At 41.7% G+C, this 26,403-nt stretch overlaps 1 protein-coding gene and 2 pseudogenes across 3 annotated transcripts in view; 2 read left to right on the top strand and 1 right to left on the bottom strand.

The window, feature by feature from the left end:
* The window catches only part of LOC306871915 (uncharacterized protein), a 160,301-nt gene extending 134,194 nt beyond the window's left edge, over nucleotides 1-26,107 (bottom strand). The window contains exon 1 of the mRNA XM_079420167.1: nucleotides 26,003-26,107. Within this exon, the coding sequence (XP_079276293.1) occupies nucleotides 26,003-26,089 (87 nt within the window). The 5' untranslated portion in view covers nucleotides 26,090-26,107. The remainder of the gene's footprint in view (nucleotides 1-26,002) is intronic.
* On the top strand, nucleotides 13,018-14,425 carry LOC306874694 (annotated as a pseudogene). The gene has a single exon. The product of its transcript is annotated as an uncharacterized misc_RNA (transcript).
* Nucleotides 20,926-22,333, top strand: LOC306868767 (annotated as a pseudogene). The gene has a single exon. The product of its transcript is annotated as an uncharacterized misc_RNA (transcript).
* Nucleotides 26,108-26,403: the final 296 nt, after the last annotated feature.

Genomic DNA, 26,403 nt, shown 5'->3' with positions numbered 1-26,403 from the left:
GAGGTGTCTGGGAGCTCCAGTGGCTGATGGAACGAAATCCCGAGCCGGAACAGCGTCTTGAGCACTTCTCCCTCGAGGGAGCTGGCGAGGGCGAGCGGTACAAAAGCCTGTGCATATTTACGAGGCTCTTGGTTGGCGTGAGCCATCTTGATGAACTGGGCTCGTTCATCCATCTTCTCTGTCGGTCGTGTCTTCTGTTACGAAATGCTCCTTCAAGGAATGCAGGAAGACGAGGGATTCAAGGTAATCAGGTTCTTTAATGGTGCAAACATATTCATTAACAGAATAAGGCATAAACATAACTTTAAGACACGACCAAGACTACAACGAAACTGAAAGCTTATAAAGAAACGGAAACAAAAGAGTAAATGAGATGATTAATGAAACACAGGTGATCATGGTTATAATTAACTAAACAAGGACAGGAAATACCAAATAAGGACAAACAGGAACTAAACAGAAACCAAACCGTGACATCAGTGAAAATCATAAAATGTGCTGGAAATGTTCAAAACGTACTGACACATAAATTGTTTCACCAAGTTTTATATTTCAAATCAACAAACAACAAATAAAATGACTTTTTGTTTGCATAAATACTAAAACAATAACATTAGAAGTGATGTCTGGATTTTAAATGACAACATAACTGACAACAGTTTATGAAATAACATGTACGAAATGTTCAAATAAAACTTTGAAAAGGTTTCATAAAATGGTAAACCTCACATTTCAGCTTTTAAATAAAGAAAAGGGTCAAAATGTTAGTGAATAAATGATTTTATGTATTTTATCTGCTCTGTAAATAATTTTACGTATATACCTTATCCAAATTGTTCAAATGTGTAGAATCCACATAAGCTTGTTTTTCATGAACCGGTCAAAATTTACAGCAGGGTATACAAATACAGTCCATTTTTTTGGCTAGATAAAAACTGCACACAGGCTGAATGTAAATGTAACCCTCTGTAAATCCACTCTCTGACACTAGGCGGCGCTTATGGAACAGCAGACTTAGAGCTGTTTCACTGTAACCTCAGTGGACAAAACAGCATTGTGATTAGGAACACTTTATTACTTAATTAGGTATTATATGGAGTCAAGATGAAAACAAAATGCCATCTTATCTTTTCTGAAGACAGTCAGAACCTTCAGAGGTACATTCATATAATTCATTCATTCATGTATTCATTTGTATAATTCCCTTAGACCTCTTTTAAAACCGCCCAGCTTTCCGCCATGTTTTCACACCAAACAAATCTATTCTGTGTTCTGTGCGCACGTGAAACTGTTTCTTAAAATTTAGCTTTACACTGGATAGTATTTATTTATCCTGTGTTGTTCAAATCACAGTAATCGAATACTGTTTTAATGATAATTAAAATATGAAACAGTAATACTAACCATGGGGATTTGATGATTGATCATCAAATCGGTAATTGTTCCATCCCTAGTGGTGGACAACCCATCTGTTAACAAAGTGCACCATTGAGGGGCCAGACCCATAGCCTCCATAGTTCTAGCAGGGTTTGCCAAATGGTGCCCTAAGCTTGCAAGAGCACATTGCCCCCCACCACCCCTTGGTGGTTCAAACAGGACAACACTATCATGTTGTCAGTCTAAAGGCCAAAGTATACTTTGGTTTTTTTACGCACAATGCAAGGGTTCGCGTACAGTGTGCATGATGCAAATTTTGTCACCAAAATAGTATGTGAATCCTGTACACACACAGTCCGATTTTGTAACCACACGTACTTTGTATGCGCAGGTCACACATGCGCATTGACTTGGTTTTGCACTAATCAGTTGTGCCACAAGGTGGCAGCACTGACCTGGGCTTTTGTTTCACAGTAGAAAATGAAACTAAAGAGATGGAACAACAAAAACAACAAAATAGACTGCAACAACAACAGATGCCTGCACTGAAAAGCGCTTGTGTGAAGGGGTTATGATAACCCCCGCAACTTTAGTTTAAAAGAGTACAAAGACATTTTAATCGGTCATAACTAATGGACACAAATACATCAGATGCTGGACAAAGATGAAGCTTTCTAGATCGCATGTGTTGACCACCTGAGTTCATGCACACTATCAAATGGAGTATACTTTGAAAGGCTACATGTACAAAAACTAAGTATACTTTGTGCTTAAATCAGAACATGTTGCTCTTGAACATCTGGAAGCAAAAGTCTGTGCGCCAAATACACTGCCTCAATCTCCAGAGTCCAGACAGGTGCTATTGCACACAGTACCGACATAGGGTGGAAGCATCACTATGACTTTGTGAAGAAAAACCCACCCCATCAGAATTCCGAAGATCAAAGATTGAGGTCTCGGGGCAGTAAAGCCTGACAACAGGTCCATGCCACCTTGACTTTGGGCTGTGAGGACATAAACATGCAAATTGAGACTAAAATTTCCTCCTTAGTCCGTAGCAGCATTTCAAGAGGAAGATCAGCTAGTTGCAACCATATGCCCCAGCACCCTGTGAAAAGTCCTGGTGGTTGAGAAAATGCTCGACCTTAAGGATGATATCCCAATGCTGCACTGCCAAACTATATGAGTGGGCTAACACCAGTCAATCTTAGAGGTAATTTATGTTTCAAATGCCCTCAAGTCTTAGCCAAGATAGCGCCGCATCCTTGCACTCACCGAACAGAAGAACGCGAAACTAATTTCTGTCAGGACCACTATCGTCAAAATGATAGATACTCAGCATAAAGTTTGGTTTGGCGGTATGGTTCTGTTCTGGGCAAAACTCCCTGTCCATCCATGCAGCCTGTCATGAATGAGCAGGGAGAGCAGCAATAATAATAATAATAATAACCCCCCAAGGGTTAACAGAACAGAACAAAGCAGATATCATTGATGTACTCAATGATATTTAAGTGTAACATTATTCAAGAAGTCTGATTCAGCAAGTAAAATCAGAAAGCCAAGTCCTGACTGTGCGAAAGGAGGAGTTGGGGATGGAGGAGGGTAATTTGCTCCTGAGCAAGCTGGAAAAGCTGCCGATTCAAACTGAATAGAGCTTATATAGGAATGCCGCAATAGGTGTCGTATTCCTATAGGTAGAAGTGATCGGCTGAGAATCAGCTGATGCAAGCTTGACTCACGTGACCTGCCAGAATTAACGCTAACGCTCGATTTCTGTCAGGACCACTATCGTCAAAATGATAGATACTCAGCATAAAGTTTGGTTTGGCGGTATGGTTCTGTTCTGGGCAAAACTCCCTGTCCATCCATGCAGCCTGTCATGAATGAGCAGGGAGAGCAGCAATAATAATAATAATAATAATAACCCCCCCAACACAAACGAAAGGCCAGAACCCCCCAACACACGATAGGCCAGAACCGCCCAAACCACAACTGATGGCATTCTGAAAGAAGCATAGCCTTCTTAAAATAGACTGGGGCAGCAGGAAGAAGGCAGTGAAGGGGTGCTCTTCTTTATAAGCAGTTAAGAAGAGCAGCAGCCCCTTACCGGAGGAGAGTAGCAGCAAAGGGGTGCTCTTCTTTATAAGCAGCTAAGAAGAGCAGCAGCCCCTTACCGGAGGAGAGTAGCAGCAAAGGGGTGCTCTTCTTTATAAGCAGCTAAGAAGAGCAGCAAGCCCCTTTAATGCAATACCTGAAAAAGATGCAGAAAACGCACTAGAATTGGCAGCCTAATCTGCAGCAAACACAGCGTACTGCAGCCATATGAGCAAACATGAATGGTTCAAGAGATCGCCGGTTCTACATGGCCTAAAAGATTCAGCATCCATTTAAAAACTCTATAAAACAGCATATAACAACTCAAATCAACTCATCAGTTTACAAGTGTGTCGTCTCCCACTGACATGTGCTCGTTGTGTTACGTGTCCTCAATCTTGACAACCCACATGAGCGAAGACAAAAAACCTTACCAATACACTCGATAGCTTGCAGCAAGCATGTTGCTTGCTTAAATCACAGCATGTTGCAGTAGTCAAGAAACTTAAGGAAATAGCAGTCCCAATACTAGATGAGCCATAAGCAACAAGCATATTTCGAGAACAATCAGATGGTCTAAACAACAGCAAAACATTAGCTTCTTGCTGTTGCAAATTTAACGAAGTACCAGCACTTGCAGTAACACCAATAGTTTAAAGCAACAAGCAGGTCTAGCAACAAACATGATACTGAGCACTAGATAAGCCCTAAAAGCAAGCGAAATCCCTATACCCTAACAGCTTTAAAGCAAATACCTTCTGAAATAGCATAGACTGGGGCAGCAAGCCCTTTAAGAAGAAGAGAAGCAGCGAAGGGGTGCTCTTCTTTAATAAGCAGCTGAGAAGAGCAGCATGCCCCTTTATTGCAGTACAGCATATGGTCAATAGCCGAAGTTTAGGCAACACCATGTAGCCCTTATCCAGATAACCGTTAGCATTAATAACCTTTGGTAGCAAAATCTACATACTGCCCATTAGTATCAAGCATGTTACAGGTACACTAATTAAAGCAACAGCATATCACTAACTTAAAATACAGCGTTTTGAAAATAATGGTAGGATAAGTTGAATGAAACATAATTCCCAATACTAGATGAGCCTTAAGCAGCAAGCCTGTGTCATATCAGATAGCCTTAAACAGATTAAAAATAAGCCTGGCTGTGGTAAGTTTAACTGGGTAATGTTACCAGTGTGTCAAGATACACCAATGAGCCTAAAGCAACAGCATGCCTAGCAAACAAACATGTTACTGAACAACTGCCTTAAACAACGAGCAATATTTGATAGCATAATTGCCAACATAGCATAAGGCAATGAGAATGAAAAAGAACTTCGCTTAGCTTCGTGAAGACATTCAGAGTGAGATGAATAAAGGGTTAAATGTTCAGTTGTTACGTATGCTTTAACCCTCCGTGATATCTTTGCTTCTTCCAGCAGGGAAAGCAGATCTCTTGTAAAAGTGTTGTTGATGCAGTCACATTAGCACAACTTCAGCGAATTGCGGGCATTGCAGGCAAGAGTCTATATCAATGATATATCGTTGTGAGAAGCAGTGCTTGCTCAGGTCACTTCCGAGTCTATCAGCTTATATCAATCACGGCGAATTCGCGTTCAAGTTCACAAACTTGAATCTGGTGAGAACTCTGTGAGAAATGAACCCATGAAAATTCCTGATTGAAGCTTTCCCATAGAGATGGAATTTGCTGTCTAATTTGCTCCTGAGCAAGCGGGAAAAGCTGCCGATTCAAACTGAATAGAGCTTATATAGGAATGCCGCAATAGGTGTCGTATTCCTATAGGTAGAAGTGATCGGCTGAGAATCAGCTGATGCAAGCTTGACTCACGTGACCTGCCAGAATTAACGCTAACGCTCGATATGTGAAACTCAATCTTGATTAATATTTATTTCCTGGTGTTTTGCACGAGAATGGAAGATGGGGGGGGGGGACACTGATTTTCTACTACAGTCCCAGCTTGTGCAATGGGGGGATGATATGAAGTGTTCTATTGAACACTGATGTGTGCACAAGGATGCCTGAACATGGGGGCAGAGGCCACTTTTTACATCTTTGCGGGTTTCCTCTCCAACACAAATTGTGGTGAGAAGCTAAACTGAAGTCCTTACAAAGGTGGTTTGAGGAACTCAACCTCAAATCCACCCTCCAGTAATCTCCAGCGGGACACTGAGAGGGAGAAATGCACCAATGATGCAGTAGGCTTCTCTCTTGGTGATGACAAATTAGTTGGAACACACTCATGGGTTTTTTTAACATAGCAAAATGTTTCTCCACCCTGGACTTCACTGCTTATTAAAAATTCCAGACTGATACACAGGTGCATCCAAGACAAAGGCTTTGTTTCAGTCCCTGATGTGAGAGTAAGCCACAAATGCTGCTCCACAACAACCATCTCTGCCATGCTGTATCCAAGCATGCAATGTGCTCTGTGGCCAGACATGCTAAAGTGCTTGGAGGGAAGAGAAGGCTTGGTTGGTTTGCTTGGTTTCCAGCACGCTTTTCAGACTCCAAACGGCATACCCCTGAACAAGAGAGACTCATGACCTATACGCCACTGAGTCACTAGACAAAATGGGCTAAAACTACAACTTCACACTGAAGTAAAAAATAAATAAATAAAAACGGAAGTGATGGCACCAAGCATGCACTTATAATGACCATGAGACACAGCTTGTGATGTTCCGTAATTTAGTACCCTCAGCCAATGAATTGGTGGGATTCTATAGGGATTCAGACCTTGTGAACACTACTAACACATTCACATTGCATCATTATGCAGCATTGAGATCCTATGAAAGGGAATTGTGATGAACTTTGTTTTTTATTTGATGAGGAAAACATTACATTAAAAATGGGCTTACGGTTTTAGCCCCACCCTCATCTGGTTTGATTCATCATTTACATATAGAAAATATGCCATGTATAATTCATAAAACTGTTATTACAAAAATATCTATAAATATCTTCTAATTTAAATTACACAAAACTATAAATAAAGGGAAAAATAGTTCACAGTACATGCATCATTTGTGTATGGGATTGGTGGGACACATCCCCACCACAAGTCAACTTTGTCCTGTAAGGCTGGTGCCAATATGTCTGATTTACCCCTCGACGAAACAAAAGGCTCTCCTGAAAATTAACACTTGAACTATCTCCTGCATATGTAAAAGGAACTTCGGAGATGCAGCCCACAGTGCAACTCACACTTCACACACTATCTCCCCTTCACCCCCTCCTCCTCCTCACCTAAAATACACTGAAAACCTATGCAATGCTATGTATGCACAATAAGTAACTATACGTGTTTGATATCATTTAAAGTGTCTCTGTGCGCCTGGTAAAATGGTCTCATTCTCCCAACCATAATGAAAAGCTAAAAGAAGTTATAAAATATGAGAAAAGTCATGTGTCTCTTAAAAAGGTGTTTCCCTCCCCAGATCCCCCATTCAGATACCTCCTGCATGTAAAACAAGAACCCATTCAAGTACAAATTCTGATCTCACAGCGTGAATCCCTCAACAGGGAACCAAATTGTAATTATAATGACAAACGCCACCTTTTGGTAAGAATATTGAATTAGCTGGGTATATAAGGAAAAGGTGCAGAAAAGTTCGCGGAGTCTGTAAGCTGACTTCCCACACAAATGCTGTGTGTAGTTTTTGTTGACAGGTAATAATTTCTACAAATTCCTCTATTTCTGAATTGTTGTTATGACATGTTCAACTGATGATTTTATCCTTATGAATTGGATTTTGAATTATTACTTCATTACCTGATCAATAAATTGTAAACGTTTGATTGTATTCTGACCGACTCTGAGATTTGTTTTCCCAAGTAGATTGTCGGATTCGTATATTTCCACAAGTTTGCGTCAGGGATTAGTGACGACTAATACCCAATACCTAAATTCACGTGTGCTTGGATGAGGAGACGAGTAAGTTTCTGTCTAGAATCAGCAGATGCTGTTTGATCAGCCTAGATCTGAATGCGTCGATGACCTCTGTTCTAATTTAATGTTACTTTAGATAAGTTTACGTGGGAAAAGCCACGAGCTTGGCCAGACAAAGCCATTTTGAAGAAAGGTAAAGTTGATCGACTAATGTTCTTAAATGGTGGTCAAAAAGGAAGACTCTACTAAAGTAAACGATTGAATTAAGTTCCTGAGGGGCAGCCAAGGAGGCTAAGTATTACATATCTTTGATTCTGCACGTGGGAATACGGCAAATCTCAGATATTTAGCCAAATACCTCTGTTTTGGGTCATTGGAACTGACAAAATTGTGCCGGAGACCTGGTGAGGAACTCGAAGCGATATAGTTTCCTGATCTAAGCAGGTAAAGTATAATCAGAGCTTAACAGAACAATCAAACATTCGTTCACTTTAATGATGCACAGATATCATTAAAACCTTTCATTTATGGAGTCAGATGAAACAACGAGTTATTATATGTGAAAGAAATATATTGCATTTAATCTTGTTGTGTTGCGAAAAGGAAAGACAAGCAATACGCAGAGAGACCTTCCTCGTTTTATTGGAAACCTCCATTGGACCAATAAACGAGCCTTACAAAGTGGTGACCACGCCTCCGTGATCTCGCGACAGACGAGCAACGTCTTTCCAGCGCGACATTCAACTTGAACCCAGCCCGGAACATGAGGTTTGATCTCCCTCTCATCTATCTCCAGCTGCTGTGGTAAGTAGATTTTTGCCTTGTAAAAGTGTTGAGGGAAAGATTGTTTACATCTCACATATAGACACATTTATAGTACGGGTCGGAATACCCTGTTTAGAACCGGAGCCGAAAAATCCGGTGGGCAAAAGAATTAGACGCGAAACATGTCTTTTCAGGGAAAGCACGGCAGTGTAGATGAAGAGATAATGGCGCTTCTAGGCGTGCAATTGCGAAAACTCCTTGTTCGGTTAAGCGACAAGGGACTAAAATTAAACTGGAGTAACAACGAAATAATATCCTGGTATTCTGCCGAGGGTGCGAAACTAAAACCCAAGAAAAAGTACAAGAAAATCCCCGCTGCAATTGTGTATTTGCTTCGTCGTAACGACCTCGAGACCATAACCGAGAACGAACGAACAATAGCAAATATCAAAGAAATCGAGAGGTTGCGATCTGACGAATTACAAAAGCTAAGAACACAAGTCGAAGCGTTTACCTACGAACAAAAGGGGTGGGCTAGACAGCGCGAAAAAATGGCGACAACAATTGATCAAATTCAAAGAAAACTTCAAACCGGCAATAATTACATATCAGCTCTCGAACATTGCTGCGATAAATCAGGTTTTCCAGTGGCTGCAGTAAAACAGGCAGCACTGGAAGAAACCTTCGAGCTAGAGGCTGAAAATGAGAGTGATGATGACGATGCCGCGTTAAGATGTAGCGCTAGGCCACAGAGAGAAACTCGTAGCCGAGCTGTTGTGAGCCTGTGGCCTGAAGCGCCAAACCTGCGAAGCCCAATAAAGACTCGAACAAAATCGAATGATTTGCCAAATAAATCAGTTAAAGTGGCTGTGCTTAAAACCATGACGAATGCGGATGATGAAATCACAATGATCAGTCGCCCGTTAACATGCGAAGAAGGTTCTAGACATAAACAAGTCGTAGGAATTATGCCGAGAAAAGGGCCGTTTCAACCCTACTGGGAAGCATTGATGTTACAGGCCAATGTGTACAAATTAGAAATCAGAGATGTATGGCAAATTGCTCTCCTCACTATCCCTGATGAGCTCAAACCGAAACTAACCGCAGAGATGAAATCTGGCAACATAATGAACCGAGACAATAACGAAACCAACGAAATTATTTACGAGCGTCTAAAACAAGCATTATTAGACATGAGGGGACCGACACACGCCGATTGGGGCAAAATATTAGAAATCAAACAAGCGAGTAATGAGTCATTTGAAACGTATGCTGAATGGTTATGGGTAACATACAGAGAACACTCAGGCTTAGAAAATGCAGACCGCAACCATGACGCGTTACTACAACTTGTAAAGAACAACGCCGGCATTCCAGTTCAAAAGGCTTTATCAAATGGCGTCGACCCGGCCGAAAACACGTTCCGAGCGATAGTGGACTGGGGATCAAGAATAGAACTCAGATGGAGAACAAAACCCCGCAACATTGCGTCCGCACAATGGTTAACAGAAGGGAACAGCCCAGACAAATTTAGCAAAAGATCTCCAAACAAAATGCTATGCCACTATTGCAAAAAGTCTGGCCATTTAAAAAAAGATTGCCAAAAAAGAGAGAAAGATTCAAAAGAGCAAGAAAATCGTTACCAAAAAACGCACTCTAGCGACGACTCGAACTTATATAAACAATTTGCTGATTTCATCACCGAGTTTCAAAAACAAAGAACCCAAAATGGCGCGGCCCACAACGCGAGCGGCACGACTGAAAAATATCATCACCAATAGGGATACGTGGCCTCCATCGCTGTAGGGAGCATAATTAAGAGCGGAAACAGAATAAAAATAAGAGCTAATTTAGGAGGCCGGTTAGCGGACGTACTTATTGATTCTGGCGCATCTTGTTCCTGTACAGACATTCCATTACCTTTAACCAACGAAACTATTCAGATCAAAGGCATCGGCGACACGTTAATGATTGCAACAAAAACACAGCCAGTTGAACTCGATTTAGGCGTGACTGTACTGAAAGAACCCCTCTGGTATTTACCTAACAACAGTGAAGGGACTGTGCTGGGAATGGACATTATGCGGAAGTATGGCTTTGTAATTCACTGCTTTGAAAAGCAAATTGAATTGAAAACAGACAAAACTGTAAAAAAATGCCTACCAAAAAACATAACGAGTATTATGTCCATATCCACTCCAGATCCCATTCAACAAATGGTAAACAAACACGATCACATTTGGGCTACACATGAACATGACTGCGGCCTTATTGACTTTGTTGTGTGCATTGAAGGGGAGCCCCATCCCCCGCAAAAACAATACCGCATTAAACCAGAGGCCGAGTCAGCCGTTCATGATCAAGAACTCCCAAATCAGACACGGGTGTACATTGATGGTTCCCGATACTGGCATGATGGCAAATTTTGCACAGGATGTGCGGTGTGGACTCCTCACTCCCCCAATTCAGGCACTAACCAATTGTTAATTAAACTATCCGCAAACACATCTGCACAAGAAGCTGAACTCATTGCATTACTCGAAGCAATCAGATCACATCACGAACCGCTGTGTGTATATACTGATAGTCGATACGCTTTTGGTGCAGTCCATGATTTTATGGCACAGTGGCAGTTGAGAAAATTCCTCACATCTGCCGGAACGCCAATTAAACATTTTAACATCATAACTTCGATTTGGCAGGAGATTCAAACACGCGATTCCTCACTCTCCGTCGTCAAAGTGCGCGCGCACATTAACAAGAATCCAGATGAACACGAAAGAAACAACAACATTGCAGATCAATTAGCAAAATTAGCAGCAAAAAAGGGAGATGAATGGCTGCCTGACAGACTGATTGTTCCTGCTGTGAGTGCGGTTCAGACTGTCCCTATTGACTTGAAACAGTACCAACAAGAACTGTGGAGTTCTGATGGAGAACTGACACCGCACCTGCAGCAGGACCAACTAGTCAAGGTCACTGAAGGCATGATTTTGAGAGACGATAAATACATCGTTCCAGAAGCCCTCCAGAAACCAGTGATAAAGTTATACCATGATTATGCACATGTATCAGCTCCCAAAACACAACAGCTGATACAAAAGAACTTCTGGTGGCCACAAATGGCATCAGACATTCAAAGGTGGTGTGACACATGCATTGTATGTGCCACCATTAACCAAGGTAAACCTGGCCGTACAAAACTGTGTAGACCAGAGCCACCCAAGGGACCTTGGGAGTCACTCCAATTGGATTTTATAGGTCCACTACCCAGTGCCAAAGGAGGGTATCGTTATTGCCTTGTGATAATTGACAAATTTTCCAAATGGGTCGAGGCGATTCCTACTCGCAATAACAATGCAAAAACAGTGGCACGTGTGGTAGCGAACCAAATTCTCCCACTCTGGGGAGCACCAATCCAAATTGAATCTGATCAGGGCACACACTTCACAGGCCAGGTGATGAAAAACATATGCCAAATGCTGAACATCAAACAAAGATTCCACGTTTCATTCAGGCCTCAGAGCTCCGGTATGGTGGAACGTCTTAACCGAACCATAAAAGAAAGCATCTCGAAACAGGTTGCACAACACAAAAACCAATGGATTGATGCTCTGCCCACAGTTCTAACAATACTGCGGGCAACTCCTTCAAAAGCCACAGGTATCAGTCCATTTGAACTCATGACTGGAAGAGTCATGAAACTGCCCATCGACCCAGAAATTTCCCCAGCAGACCTGGGGCCTCTCGTGATCGCAACTCAACAGTCTGTGTTGAAGCAATTACGAGAGAGGCTGGAAGTGCTACATGCACACGCTGCTCTGAAACAACAGCAATCAGACCTAACAAATGATGCACAATTCAACCCAAACTCTGAGGTGAAATTCTCAGAAGGAGACATGGTAATGATACGTGTTTTTGTGAAGCAAGGTGCATTCACACCCAGATGGCACGGCCCATATGAAATTAAAGCTGTATGCAACAGCTGTGTGGCCACAACCATAAAAGGGAAACTGAAGTGGTATCACATGTCTCAGTGCAAATCATTTAAAGGTACACAGAATAAATAAATAACTGTCACTGTCTTTTCTTCCTGTCTTCCAGGTCGACTGCAGCGATCCCATGGAGGCCGGATGAAAGAAAAGTGTCAGGGCCCACGTGCATCAGACTGGGCCAAAGGGTTTCACTCACACACAACCTGAAATGTGGGAGGTGGGTGTGGAAATACTCCAAGGGGCCGTCCACACCAAAAATCACACTCACACCCAAAGAAACAGCTACATGGCCTCCCGGTATAGTACCGGATCCAAATTGCACACCACAAATTTGCTGTAGTTCAGGTAGCACCCACCCACTGTCAGGAAACATTTCAGGATACACTCGAGCACCAAAATTCATGCACAACCTCACTGCCTGGTATCAACTTAAAATAGATTCAGGCGACACAATAGGTAACATGGACACTCTACATGAAAACAACAACAATGGCATAGACCCAAAATTGTGCTATAATGTTACAAATTTGGAACCTGCAACATATAGGTGTACACATACGGAGACGCATAATGACACACACATGAGGTTCGCAGAGTTAATGTACGACCTCACATCATACACACCTAACGAGCAGAAACCAAAAACGTTTGTGTGGACCAACCGAAAGGAAGGAACATATTGTGTCGGAAAATGTTCACATAGCATAGACAATTTCACCAATCCACACAACTGTTCATGGACTGTTATGTATTGTTTTAATTTGACCACCTGTGGATACACTAAACCCAAAAAATGTCCGGAATTGCACTCAATTCCTCCTGGTGGACTGATTAGAGGAAACATCAACCAAACCTTATTACATGATGTAAATTTGGTAATGACACATGTGACTTACAACATTTCCAACATACTTACTGCTTATACAAACATTGTGATGTTAATGATGAGTCACATGCATGGCTACAGTCACGAATCGATGATTTAATTTCTGATTACAAAGACAGACTTGCCGTCCAAATTCCACCTGCTCGCTCAAAAAGAGACCTGCTCGGCAATATAGCTGGCTTGTTTGGATCAATTAATTCAGCAGCCAACACCTATAAAATAACCAAACAATCCCAATTCTCCACATGGTTGACAGATCAGATGGCCACTGGTTTTCAACACATCACTAATAGCAATGATAACATCATCAAAGCGGTTCGTTCTGAGGCGCAGGCGCTTCTAACGATCAGCCACACATTGTTCAATCAGACCCGTACCATCGAACGTGACTTAGCCTGCAGATCATATGCACAAGATTTGTTTACTGCAACAAGACAGGAAATTTTAGACCTTCGTCTTCACAAAACCCCGAGACATGTCTTGAATGATTTAATTGAGGTCTTAGATTTGCATAGATGGTTCTCTTCAGAAAAAATGAAAAATGTCAAATATTCAGAACTGTTATCCACAATTATGATGTATACTGGAAACGAATGTATTGGTTGCATTGGGTTTTTTGCCACTTTTCCTTTAATCCACCCAGATCAAGTTTATCCAAATTCCACTACTATTCGCTCCCTTGGAGTGGTAGTTAAAGATCAGGTAATTAAATGGGATCACCTCACTGGATATATGACTTTGAAGGGTACTGAGACCTTGTTTACCAGTCGCACTACAATTATGTTGTCTGCACATGTAACACATTACAACCTTTCTCTTCCAATGATAGCAAACTCATAAATGTTGAATCGTTGCATGGCCATTCAAATGCTGTTCAGGTGTCTTATACTCAGTGGTGCGTCATCAGTGAGATGAATTCATTCACATATGGAGGACTGACCTGTCCTGCTAATCACTCCTTTTGCTTGGAAGTGACAGAGGATTTTTCTATGGGCCAGATCGACATCCTCGGAAGGATGCCGAAGGACGCTGAGGTCTCCCCGTGGTGGGAAGACACCTTTTATGAACACGGAACACAAGCTTTGGTCGACACGATGGACCTGGTACAGAACGTCATTCTCCAAACAGAATACCACCTCTCTCAGGCGCAAGTGGAGACAAATTTGGCGCGAAAGACTGCACAGATCCTGTCTAGCTCATCTACCCGATCGGCACAGACTGCATATACTTGGTGGGACTGGGTACTTCGAGGTTGTGCGGTTGGAAGCGCACTCATCTTCTCCTTCACGCTATTCCAATGTTGCTACTTCCGACACCTTATCAGATCGGTAAAAACATCCACCAATACTATCTTGACTCTCAGCCCCTTAAAGCTACCCACCTTACAACGACTGAAGTGACACCGCAGGAAACCCTGTGAGTGGCCCACGGTGCCAAATGAGGGAGCTGTAAGGCTGGTGCCAATATGTCTGATTTACCCCTCGACGAAACAAAAGGCTCTCCTGAAAATTAACACTTGAACTATCTCCTGCATATGTAAAAGGAACTTCGGAGATGCAGCCCACAGTGCAACTCACACTTCACACACTATCTCCCCTTCACCCCCTCCTCCTCCTCACCTAAAATACACTGAAAACCTATGCAATGCTATGTATGCACAATAAGTAACTATACGTGTTTGATATCATTTAAAGTGTCTCTGTGCGCCTGGTAAAATGGTCTCATTCTCCCAACCATAATGAAAAGCTAAAAGAAGTTATAAAATATGAGAAAAGTCATGTGTCTCTTAAAAAGGTGTTTCCCTCCCCAGATCCCCCATTCAGATACCTCCTGCATGTAAAACAAGAACCCATTCAAGTACAAATTCTGATCTCACAGCGTGAATCCCTCAACAGGGAACCAAATTGTAATTATAATGACAAACGCCACCTTTTGGTAAGAATATTGAATTAGCTGGGTATATAAGGAAAAGGTGCAGAAAAGTTCGCGGAGTCTGTAAGCTGACTTCCCACACAAATGCTGTGTGTAGTTTTTGTTGACAGGTAATAATTTCTACAAATTCCTCTGTTTCTGAATTGTTGTTATGACATGTTCAACTGATGATTTTATCCTTATGAATTGGATTTTGAATTATTACTTCATTACCTGATCAATAAATTGTAAACGTTTGATTGTATTCTGACCGACTCTGAGATTTGTTTTCCCAAGTAGATTGTCGGATTCGTATATTTCCACAAGTTTGCGTCAGGGATTAGTGACGACTAATACCCAATACCTAAATTCACGTGTGCTTGGATGAGGAGACGAGTAAGTTTCTGTCTAGAATCAGCAGATGCTGTTTGATCAGCCTAGATCTGAATGCGTCGATGACCTCTGTTCTAATTTAATGTTACTTTAGATAAGTTTACGTGGGAAAAGCCACGAGCTTGGCCAGACAAAGCCATTTTGAAGAAAGGTAAAGTTGATCGACTAATGTTCTTAAATGGTGGTCAAAAAGGAAGACTCTACTAAAGTAAACGATTGAATTAAGTTCCTGAGGGGCAGCCAAGGAGGCTAAGTATTACATATCTTTGATTCTGCACGTGGGAATACGGCAAATCTCAGATATTTAGCCAAATACCTCTGTTTTGGGTCATTGGAACTGACAAAATTGTGCCGGAGACCTGGTGAGGAACTCGAAGCGATATAGTTTCCTGATCTAAGCGGGTAAAGTATAATCAGAGCTTAACAGAACAATCAAACATTCGTTCACTTTAATGATGCACAGATATCATTAAAACCTTTCATTTATGGAGTCAGATGAAACAACGAGTTATTATATGTGAAAGAAATATATTGCATTTAATCTTGTTGTGTTGCGAAAAGGAAAGACAAGCAATACGCAGAGAGACCTTCCTCGTTTTATTGGAAACCTCCATTGGACCAATAAACGAGCCTTACAAAGTGGTGACCACGCCTCCGTGATCTCGCGACAGACGAGCAACGTCTTTCCAGCGCGACATTCAACTTGAACCCAGCCCGGAACATGAGGTTTGATCTCCCTCTCATCTATCTCCAGCTGCTGTGGTAAGTAGATTTTTGCCTTGTAAAAGTGTTGAGGGAAAGATTGTTTACATCTCACATATAGACACATTTATAGTACGGGTCGGAATACCCTGTTTAGAACCGGAGCCGAAAAATCCGGTGGGCAAAAGAATTAGACGCGAAACATGTCTTTTCAGGGAAAGCACGGCAGTGTAGATGAAGAGATAATGGCGCTTCTAGGCGTGCAATTGCGAAAACTCCTTGTTCGGTTAAGCGACAAGGGACTAAAATTAAACTGGAGTAACAACGAAATAATATCCTGGTATTCTGCCGAGGGTGCGAAACTAAAACCCAAGAAAAAGTACAAGAAAATCCCCGCTGCAATTGTGTATTTGCTTCGTCGTAACGACCTCGAGACCATAACCGAGAACGAACGAACAATAGCAAATATCAAAGAAATCGAGAGGTTGCGATCTGACGAATTACAAAAGCTAAGAACACAAGTCGAAGCGTTTACCTACGAACAAAAGGGGTGGGCTAGACAGCGCGAAAAAATGGCGACAACAATTGATCAAATTCAAAGAAAACTTCAAACCGGCAATAATTACATATCAGCTCTCGAACATTGCTGCGATAAATCAGGTTTTCCAGTGGCTGCAGTAAAACAGGCAGCACTGGAAGAAACCTTCGAGCTAGAGGCTGAAAATGAGAGTGATGATGACGATGCCGCGTTAAGATGTAGCGCTAGGCCACAGAGAGAAACTCGTAGCCGAGCTGTTGTGAGCCTGTGGCCTGAAGCGCCAAACCTGCGAAGCCCAATAAAGACTCGAACAAAATCGAATGATTTGCCAAATAAATCAGTTAAAGTGGCTGTGCTTAAAACCATGACGAATGCGGATGATGAAATCACAACGATCAGTCGCCCGTTAACATGCGAAGAAGGTTCTAGACATAAACAAGTCGTAGGAATTATGCCGAGAAAAGGGCCGTTTCAACCCTACTGGGAAGCATTGATGTTACAGGCCAATGTGTACAAATTAGAAATCAGAGATGTATGGCAAAATGCTCTCCTCACTATCCCTGATGAGCTCAAACCGAAACTAACCGCAGAGATGAAATCTGGCAACATAATGAACCGAGACAATAACGAAACCAACGAAATTATTTACGAGCGTCTAAAACAAGCATTATTAGACATGAGGGGACCGACACACGCCGATTGGGGCAAAATATTAGAAATCAAACAAGCGAGTAATGAGTCATTTGAAACGTATGCTGAACGGTTATGGGTAACATACAGAGAACACTCAGGCTTAGAAAATGCAGACCGCAACCATGACGCGTTACTACAACTTGTAAAGAACAACGCCGGCATTCCAGTTCAAAAGGCTTTATCAAATGGCGTCGACCCGGCCGAAAACACGTTCCGAGCGATAGTGGACTGGGGATCAAGAATAGAACTCAGATGGAGAACAAAACCCCGCAACATTGCGTCCGCACAATGGTTAACAGAAGGGAACAGCCCAGACAAATTTAGCAAAAGATCTCCAAACAAAATGCTATGCCACTATTGCAAAAAGTCTGGCCATTTAAAAAAAGATTGCCAAAAAAGAGAGAAAGATTCAAAAGAGCAAGAAAATCGTTACCAAAAAACGCACTCTAGCGACGACTCGAACTTATATAAACAATTTGCTGATTTCATCACCGAGTTTCAAAAACAAAGAACCCAAAATGGCGCGGCCCACAACGCGAGCGGCACGACTGAAAAATATCATCACCAATAGGGATACGTGGCCTCCATCGCTGTAGGGAGCATAATTAAGAGCGGAAACAGAATAAAAATAAGAGCTAATTTAGGAGGCCGGTTAGCGGACGTACTTATTGATTCTGGCGCATCTTGTTCCTGTACAGACATTCCATTACCTTTAACCAACGAAACTATTCAGATCAAAGGCATCGGCGACACGTTAATGATTGCAACAAAAACACAGCCAGTTGAACTCGATTTAGGCGTGACTGTACTGAAAGAACCCCTCTGGTATTTACCTAACAACAGTGAAGGGACTGTGCTGGGAATGGACATTATGCGGAAGTATGGCTTTGTAATTCACTGCTTTGAAAAGCAAATTGAATTGAAAACAGACAAAACTGTAAAAAAATGACTACCAAAAAACATAACGAGTATTATGTCCATATCCACTCCAGATCCCATTCAACAAATGGTAAACAAACACGATCACATTTGGGCTACACATGAACATGACTGCGGCCTTATTGACTTTGTTGTGTGCATTGAAGGGGAGCCCCATCCCCCGCAAAAACAATACCGCATTAAACCAGAGGCCGAGTCAGCCGTTCATGATCAAGAACTCCCAAATCAGACACGGGTGTACATTGATGGTTCCCGATACTGGCATGATGGCAAATTTTGCACAGGATGTGCGGTGTGGACTCCTCACTCCCCCAATTCAGGCACTAACCAATTGTTAATTAAACTATCCGCAAACACATCTGCACAAGAAGCTGAACTCATTGCATTACTCGAAGCAATCAGATCACATCACGAACCGCTGTGTGTATATACTGATAGTCGATACGCTTTTGGTGCAGTCCATGATTTTATGGCACAGTGGCAGTTGAGAAAATTCCTCACATCTGCCGGAACGCCAATTAAACATTTTAACATCATAACTTCGATTTGGCAGGAGATTCAAACACGCGATTCCTCACTCTCCGTCGTCAAAGTGCGCGCGCACATTAACAAGAATCCAGATGAACACGAAAGAAACAACAACATTGCAGATCAATTAGCAAAATTAGCAGCAAAAAAGGGAGATGAATGGCTGCCTGACAGACTGATTGTTCCTGCTGTGAGTGCGGTTCAGACTGTCCCTATTGACTTGAAACAGTACCAACAAGAACTGTGGAGTTCTGATGGAGAACTGACACCGCACCTGCAGCAGGACCAACTAGTCAAGGTCACTGAAGGCATGATTTTGAGAGACGATAAATACATCGTTCCAGAAGCCCTCCAGAAACCAGTGATAAAGTTATACCATGATTATGCACATGTATCAGCTCCCAAAACACAACAGCTGATACAAAAGAACTTCTGGTGGCCACAAATGGCATCAGACATTCAAAGGTGGTGTGACACATGCATTGTATGTGCCACCATTAACCAAGGTAAACCTGGCCGTACAAAACTGTGTAGACCAGAGCCACCCAAGGGACCTTGGGAGTCACTCCAATTGGATTTTATAGGTCCACTACCCAGTGCCAAAGGAGGGTATCGTTATTGCCTTGTGATAATTGACAAATTTTCCAAATGGGTCGAGGCGATTCCTACTCGCAATAACAATGCAAAAACAGTGGCACGTGTGGTAGCGAACCAAATTCTCCCACTCTGGGGAGCACCAATCCAAATTGAATCTGATCAGGGCACACACTTCACAGGCCAGGTGATGAAAAACATATGCCAAATGCTGAACATCAAACAAAGATTCCACGTTTCATTCAGGCCTCAGAGCTCCGGTATGGTGGAACGTCTTAACCGAACCATAAAAGAAAGCATCTCGAAACAGGTTGCACAACACAAAAACCAATGGATTGATGCTCTGCCCACAGTTCTAACAATACTGCGGGCAACTCCTTCAAAAGCCACAGGTATCAGTCCATTTGAACTCATGACTGGAAGAGTCATGAAACTGCCCATCGACCCAGAAATTTCCCCAGCAGACCTGGGGCCTCTCGTGATCGCAACTCAACAGTCTGTGTTGAAGCAATTACGAGAGAGGCTGGAAGTGCTACATGCACACGCTGCTCTGAAACAACAGCAATCAGACCTAACAAATGATGCACAATTCAACCCAAACTCTGAGGTGAAATTCTCAGAAGGAGACATGGTAATGATACGTGTTTTTGTGAAGCAAGGTGCATTCACACCCAGATGGCACGGCCCATATGAAATTAAAGCTGTATGCAACAGCTGTGTGGCCACAACCATAAAAGGGAAACTGAAGTGGTATCACATGTCTCAGTGCAAATCATTTAAAGGTACACAGAATAAATAAATAACTGTCACTGTCTTTTCTTCCTGTCTTCCAGGTCGACTGCAGCGATCCCATGGAGGCCGGATGAAAGAAAAGTGTCAGGGCCCACGTGCATCAGACTGGGCCAAAGGGTTTCACTCACACACAACCTGAAATGTGGGAGGTGGGTGTGGAAATACTCCAAGGGGCCGTCCACACCAAAAATCACACTCACACCCAAAGAAACAGCTACATGGCCTCCCGGTATAGTACCGGATCCAAATTGCACACCACAAATTTGCTGTAGTTCAGGTAGCACCCACCCACCGTCAGGAAACATTTCAGGATACACTCGAGCACCAAAATTCATGCACAACCTCACTGCCTGGTATCAACTTAAAATAGATTCAGGCGACACAATAGGTAACATGGACACTCTACATGAAAACAACAACAATGGCATAGACCCAAAATTGTGCTATAATGTTACAAATTTGGAACCTGCAACATATAGGTGTACACATACGGAGACGCATAATGACACACACATGAGGTTCACAGAGTTAATGTACGACCTCACATCATACACACCTAACGAGCAGAAACCAAAAACGTTTGTGTGGACCAACCGAAAGGAAGGAACATATTGTGTCGGAAAATGTTCACATAGCATAGACAATTTCACCAATCCACACAACTGTTCATGGACTGTTATGTATTGTTTTAATTTGACCACCTGTGGATACACTAAACCCAAAAAATGTCCGGAATTGCACTCAATTCCTCCTGGTGGACTGATTAGAGGAAACATCAACCAAACCTTATTACATGATGTAAATTTGGTAATGACACATGTGACTTACAACATTTCCAACATACTTACTGCTTATACAAACATTGTGATGTTAATGATGAGTCACATGCATGGCTACAGTCACGAATCGATGATTTAATTTCTGATTACAAAGACAGACTTGCCGTCCAAATTCCACCTGCTCGCTCAAAAAGAGACCTGCTCGGCAATATAGCTGGCTTGTTTGGATCAATTAATTCAGCAGCCAACACCTATAAAATAACCAAACAATCCCAATTCTCCACATGGTTGACAGATCAGATGGCCACTGGTTTTCAACACATCACTAATAGCAATGATAACATCATCAAAGCGGTTCGTTCTGAGGCGCAGGCGCTTCTAACGATCAGCCACACATTGTTCAATCAGACCCGTACCATCGAACGTGACTTAGCCTGCAGATCATATGCACAAGATTTGTTTACTGCAACAAGACAGGAAATTTTAGACCTTCGTCTTTACAAAACCCCGAGACATGTCTTGAATGATTTAATTGAGGTCTTAGATTTGCATAGATGGTTCTCTTCAGAAAAAATGAAAAATGTCAAATATTCAGAACTGTTATCCACAATTATGATGTATACTGGAAACGAATGTATTGGTTGCATTGGGTTTTTTGCCACTTTTCCTTTAATCCACCCAGATCAAGTTTATCCAAATTCCACTACTATTCGCTCCCTTGGAGTGGTAGTTAAAGATCAGGTAATTAAATGGGATCACCTCACTGGATATATGACTTTGAAGGGTACTGAGACCTTGTTTACCAGTCGCACTACAATTATGTTGTCTGCACATGTAACACATTACAACCTTTCTCTTCCAATGATAGCAAACTCATAAATGTTGAATCGTTGCATGGCCATTCAAATGCTGTTCAGGTGTCTTATACTCAGTGGTGCGTCATCAGTGAGATGAATTCATTCACATATGGAGGACTGACCTGTCCTGCTAATCACTCCTTTTGCTTGGAAGTGACAGAGGATTTTTCTATGGGCCAGATCGACATCCTCGGAAGGATGCCGAAGGACGCTGAGGTCTCCCCGTGGTGGGAAGACACCTTTTATGAACACGGAACACAAGCTTTGGTCGACACGATGGACCTGGTACAGAACGTCATTCTCCAAACAGAATACCACCTCTCTCAGGCGCAAGTGGAGACAAATTTGGCGCGAAAGACTGCACAGATCCTGTCTAGCTCATCTACCCGATCGGCACAGACTGCATATACTTGGTGGGACTGGGTACTTCGAGGTTGTGCGGTTGGAAGCGCACTCATCTTCTCCTTCACGCTATTCCAATGTTGCTACTTCCGACACCTTATCAGATCGGTAAAAACATCCACCAATACTATCTTGACTCTCAGCCCCTTAAAGCTACCCACCTTACAACGACTGAAGTGACACCGCAGGAAACCCTGTGAGTGGCCCACGGTGCCAAATGAGGGAGCTGTAAGGCTGGTGCCAATATGTCTGATTTACCCCTCGACGAAACAAAAGGCTCTCCTGAAAATTAACACTTGAACTATCTCCTGCATATGTAAAAGGAACTTCGGAGATGCAGCCCACAGTGCAACTCACACTTCACACACTATCTCCCCTTCACCCCCTCCTCCTCCTCACCTAAAATACACTGAAAACCTATGCAATGCTATGTATGCACAATAAGTAACTATACGTGTTTGATATCATTTAAAGTGTCTCTGTGCGCCTGGTAAAATGGTCTCATTCTCCCAACCATAATGAAAAGCTAAAAGAAGTTATAAAATATGAGAAAAGTCATGTGTCTCTTAAAAAGGTGTTTCCCTCCCCAGATCCCCCATTCAGATACCTCCTGCATGTAAAACAAGAACCCATTCAAGTACAAATTCTGATCTCACAGCGTGAATCCCTCAACAGGGAACCAAATTGTAATTATAATGACAAACGCCACCTTTTGGTAAGAATATTGAATTAGCTGGGTATATAAGGAAAAGGTGCAGAAAAGTTCGCGGAGTCTGTAAGCTGACTTCCCACACAAATGCTGTGTGTAGTTTTTGTTGACAGGTAATAATTTCTACAAATTCCTCTGTTTCTGAATTGTTGTTATGACATGTTCAACTGATGATTTTATCCTTATGAATTGGATTTTGAATTATTACTTCATTACCTGATCAATAAATTGTAAACGTTTGATTGTATTCTGACCGACTCTGAGATTTGTTTTCCCAAGTAGATTGTCGGATTCGTATATTTCCACAAGTTTGCGTCAGGGATTAGTGACGACTAATACCCAATACCTAAATTCACGTGTGCTTGGATGAGGAGACGAGTAAGTTTCTGTCTAGAATCAGCAGATGCTGTTTGATCAGCCTAGATCTGAATGCGTCGATGACCTCTGTTCTAATTTAATGTTACTTTAGATAAGTTTACGTGGGAAAAGCCACGAGCTTGGCCAGACAAAGCCATTTTGAAGAAAGGTAAAGTTGATCGACTAATGTTCTTAAATGGTGGTCAAAAAGGAAGACTCTACTAAAGTAAACGATTGAATTAAGTTCCTGAGGGGCAGCCAAGGAGGCTAAGTATTACATATCTTTGATTCTGCACGTGGGAATACGGCAAATCTCAGATATTTAGCCAAATACCTCTGTTTTGGGTCATTGGAACTGACAAAATTGTGCCGGAGACCTGGTGAGGAACTCGAAGCGATATAGTTTCCTGATCTAAGCGGGTAAAGTATAATCAGAGCTTAACAGAACAATCAAACATTCGTTCACTTTAATGATGCACAGATATCATTAAAACCTTTCATTTATGGAGTCAGATGAAACAACGAGTTATTATATGTGAAAGAAATATATTGCATTTAATCTTGTTGTGTTGCGAAAAGGAAAGACAAGCAATACGCAGAGAGACCTTCCTCGTTTTATTGGAAACCTCCATTGGACCAATAAACGAGCCTTACAGTCCTAAACCACTTTTTGAAAACCATTGCAAAACAGCTTACGGAACCCATGTACAACACACAAAAGTATCTCTGATCATTAATTAATTGTAATTTAATTCATACATGAAACATGAAATACATTTGTGCCAGAATTGTTATGTGAACTGTACAATTGCTGATGCACTCATGCACTATAATTATTTCAATGGCCCACACAGAATTCACAAACCCCTTGCATGTTAATTTCTTATTTTTATTTGTATTTTACTTTATTTTATTTATTTATTTTATTTTTATTTTTTGGGGGGGGTAATTTGGACCTTTTAGCTATAGTACTGTAAACTCTGCTTAACACATCTTAATATTTCACAGCAGATTTACCCCCAAATTCTGTCTGGCTTACTCATTAGTACAGTCAGCAGAGAAACAGACACCTGCTCAACAAATCCCTGCTTGGATTAAACTTCAGTCACCCTGCATCCTTTTTCGCCACCCCATCCACCACCGCCCAAGTGGGGCTGGGTTAGAAGGGGAGACATATCAATAATGCAAACATGATTGATCTTGCATGATCCCTCATTGCCTTCCTGAGTTCCACCATGAAAGCTAAACCACATTGCTGAATTGCTGCTAATTCAGATCAAAGACCTTTTTGACAGTGTTCCAATAGCATATATTACAAAACAAATTTACCAAAGTGGTGATGAATTCCTGTGAATATACTTCTATATACTGTATCAGAGTGCCCTTACATTTTCACCCATTTATTTATATTTATTTTTTAGTCAGTTTATATTATTAGATGCTACAAAAGATTATTTTTTTCTTAAGAAGACTTTTCTCATAATCGCTCATTTTCAGTTCAATGCCAAGAATGGCTGAAACTTTAAGCACTCAAGTGGCAACAACAGAAGTATTCTCTCATTTCGAACCACATACCTCTACATTTTTCTTCTGTCATGGTGAAGACATTCCATTGACTTGTATTGTTTTTATACTGAGAAAATTATATTTTCAATATCCTAACCCTTACAAACACCCTTCGCATTTTTAAAATAATTTTTATATTTTTAATAGCCATTATATAGTATGTTTATTTAGGACTATCGACTGGCGCCCACAATGTAGGTTGTACTATCCTTGTAGAGACAAACACAAACACGCATCCACACACATCCACAAAGGGTTCCATAAAAATCTTGTGGTAAACCATGATGTTGTTTCTTATACTGAAAAGATATGTGTAGAGCGTGCTCAAGCATACACACAAAGGGTAGCGGACCCGCCCCACACTCAACGTCAAACACATGGAACAAAGGTGTTTCACAGTAAAAGATGCTTAATGCTTTTGACATTATTACACTCACAACAGTCTTAATTATACACTATTAAACACCCTAAATATGTGCTGTATGTTGTATTTTTGACCATTTTTTGTATATGTGTTTTGGGGTTTTTTTGGTTTATAAATGTTGTGAGTAGTAATACAAAATCTATACTGTATCATTTGGAAATATTTTTTTTGATAGTGTGACTAAATGTAAACCTGATTCAAAGGAAAATAGCAATGGAGGAAACAAAAGAAAAATAAAATGGTAAGGGTGGGCACCTGATGAATAGAAAAACAAAATTATTGTATTGACTTCTCACGGTGTTGAGCGAGAGAGAGATTTCCAGAAGTAACAATACAAACCCGAGAAGAAACCTGCTCAGCACTTCTGAACAAACACGCCCATCTTCACCTCAACACACAGATTTCTCATAAAAACAAAACCATCAGCGTGCCTTGCAACATCAAGGAACCAACCCAAGGCAAAAAAACATAAACATGCACAAGATTTACCTTGAGAATGATATCAGTGTTGCACATTGTCATTTAAGCTGCATTTACAAAGAAAACTCATTTACTTTGTTTTTCAAATCTACAAAAATACTTGCCCAGGTATCTGAGCAGAGTTTATCACCAGAGTAAATCACCAACAACTTCAACTCACTCAGTTACAAACTGTATTTATGATATACACATATAAAATAAACTGTATTTAAGAGATACTGGAATTTTAGCATAAACAGCATCAAGAACTTTCCAAAACACTTAGATCCTACATCAAGACAGAGCAGGTCTTTAAAGTGAAACCCATGTGTACCTTCTTTGGCCGCCTCCTCCTCCCTCCAAGCCCATTGAGTTTGTCTGTAGCCTCCATCCTGAGATGGGACTGAGTGTCTTCATTCATGACACTCTGAAAGCGTATCCCCCTTGTTGTCTTTTCTTAAAAGTTAAGTGCTCAATAAGTCCTTGGTTCAACCATCCAAAGGAGATCCCCTCCACTCTCTATAGTCTCCTAGTTCACAGTGATGTAGTAACAAATAAAGAGCGAGGGATTGAAAAGGGGGAGTGGCCAAGAGAGGGAGAGAGAGAGAGAGCGACAGAAGCTGGCCGCTAAAATAAGGAGGGTGATGGGTTTGGAGGGAGGAGGGAAGCACAATGGTGTAGCCATGGCAACAACTCCCACCACTGTTTATTGGGAGGCACAGCCAGTCCCAGTTG

Source organism: Barbus barbus, assembly GCF_936440315.1.
Source record: "Barbus barbus genome assembly, chromosome: 1".
NCBI lineage: Eukaryota > Metazoa > Chordata > Actinopteri > Cypriniformes > Cyprinidae > Barbus > Barbus barbus.
The sequence above is the reverse complement of the archived record's forward strand: the minus strand, read 5'-3'. Positions and strand labels throughout refer to the sequence as shown.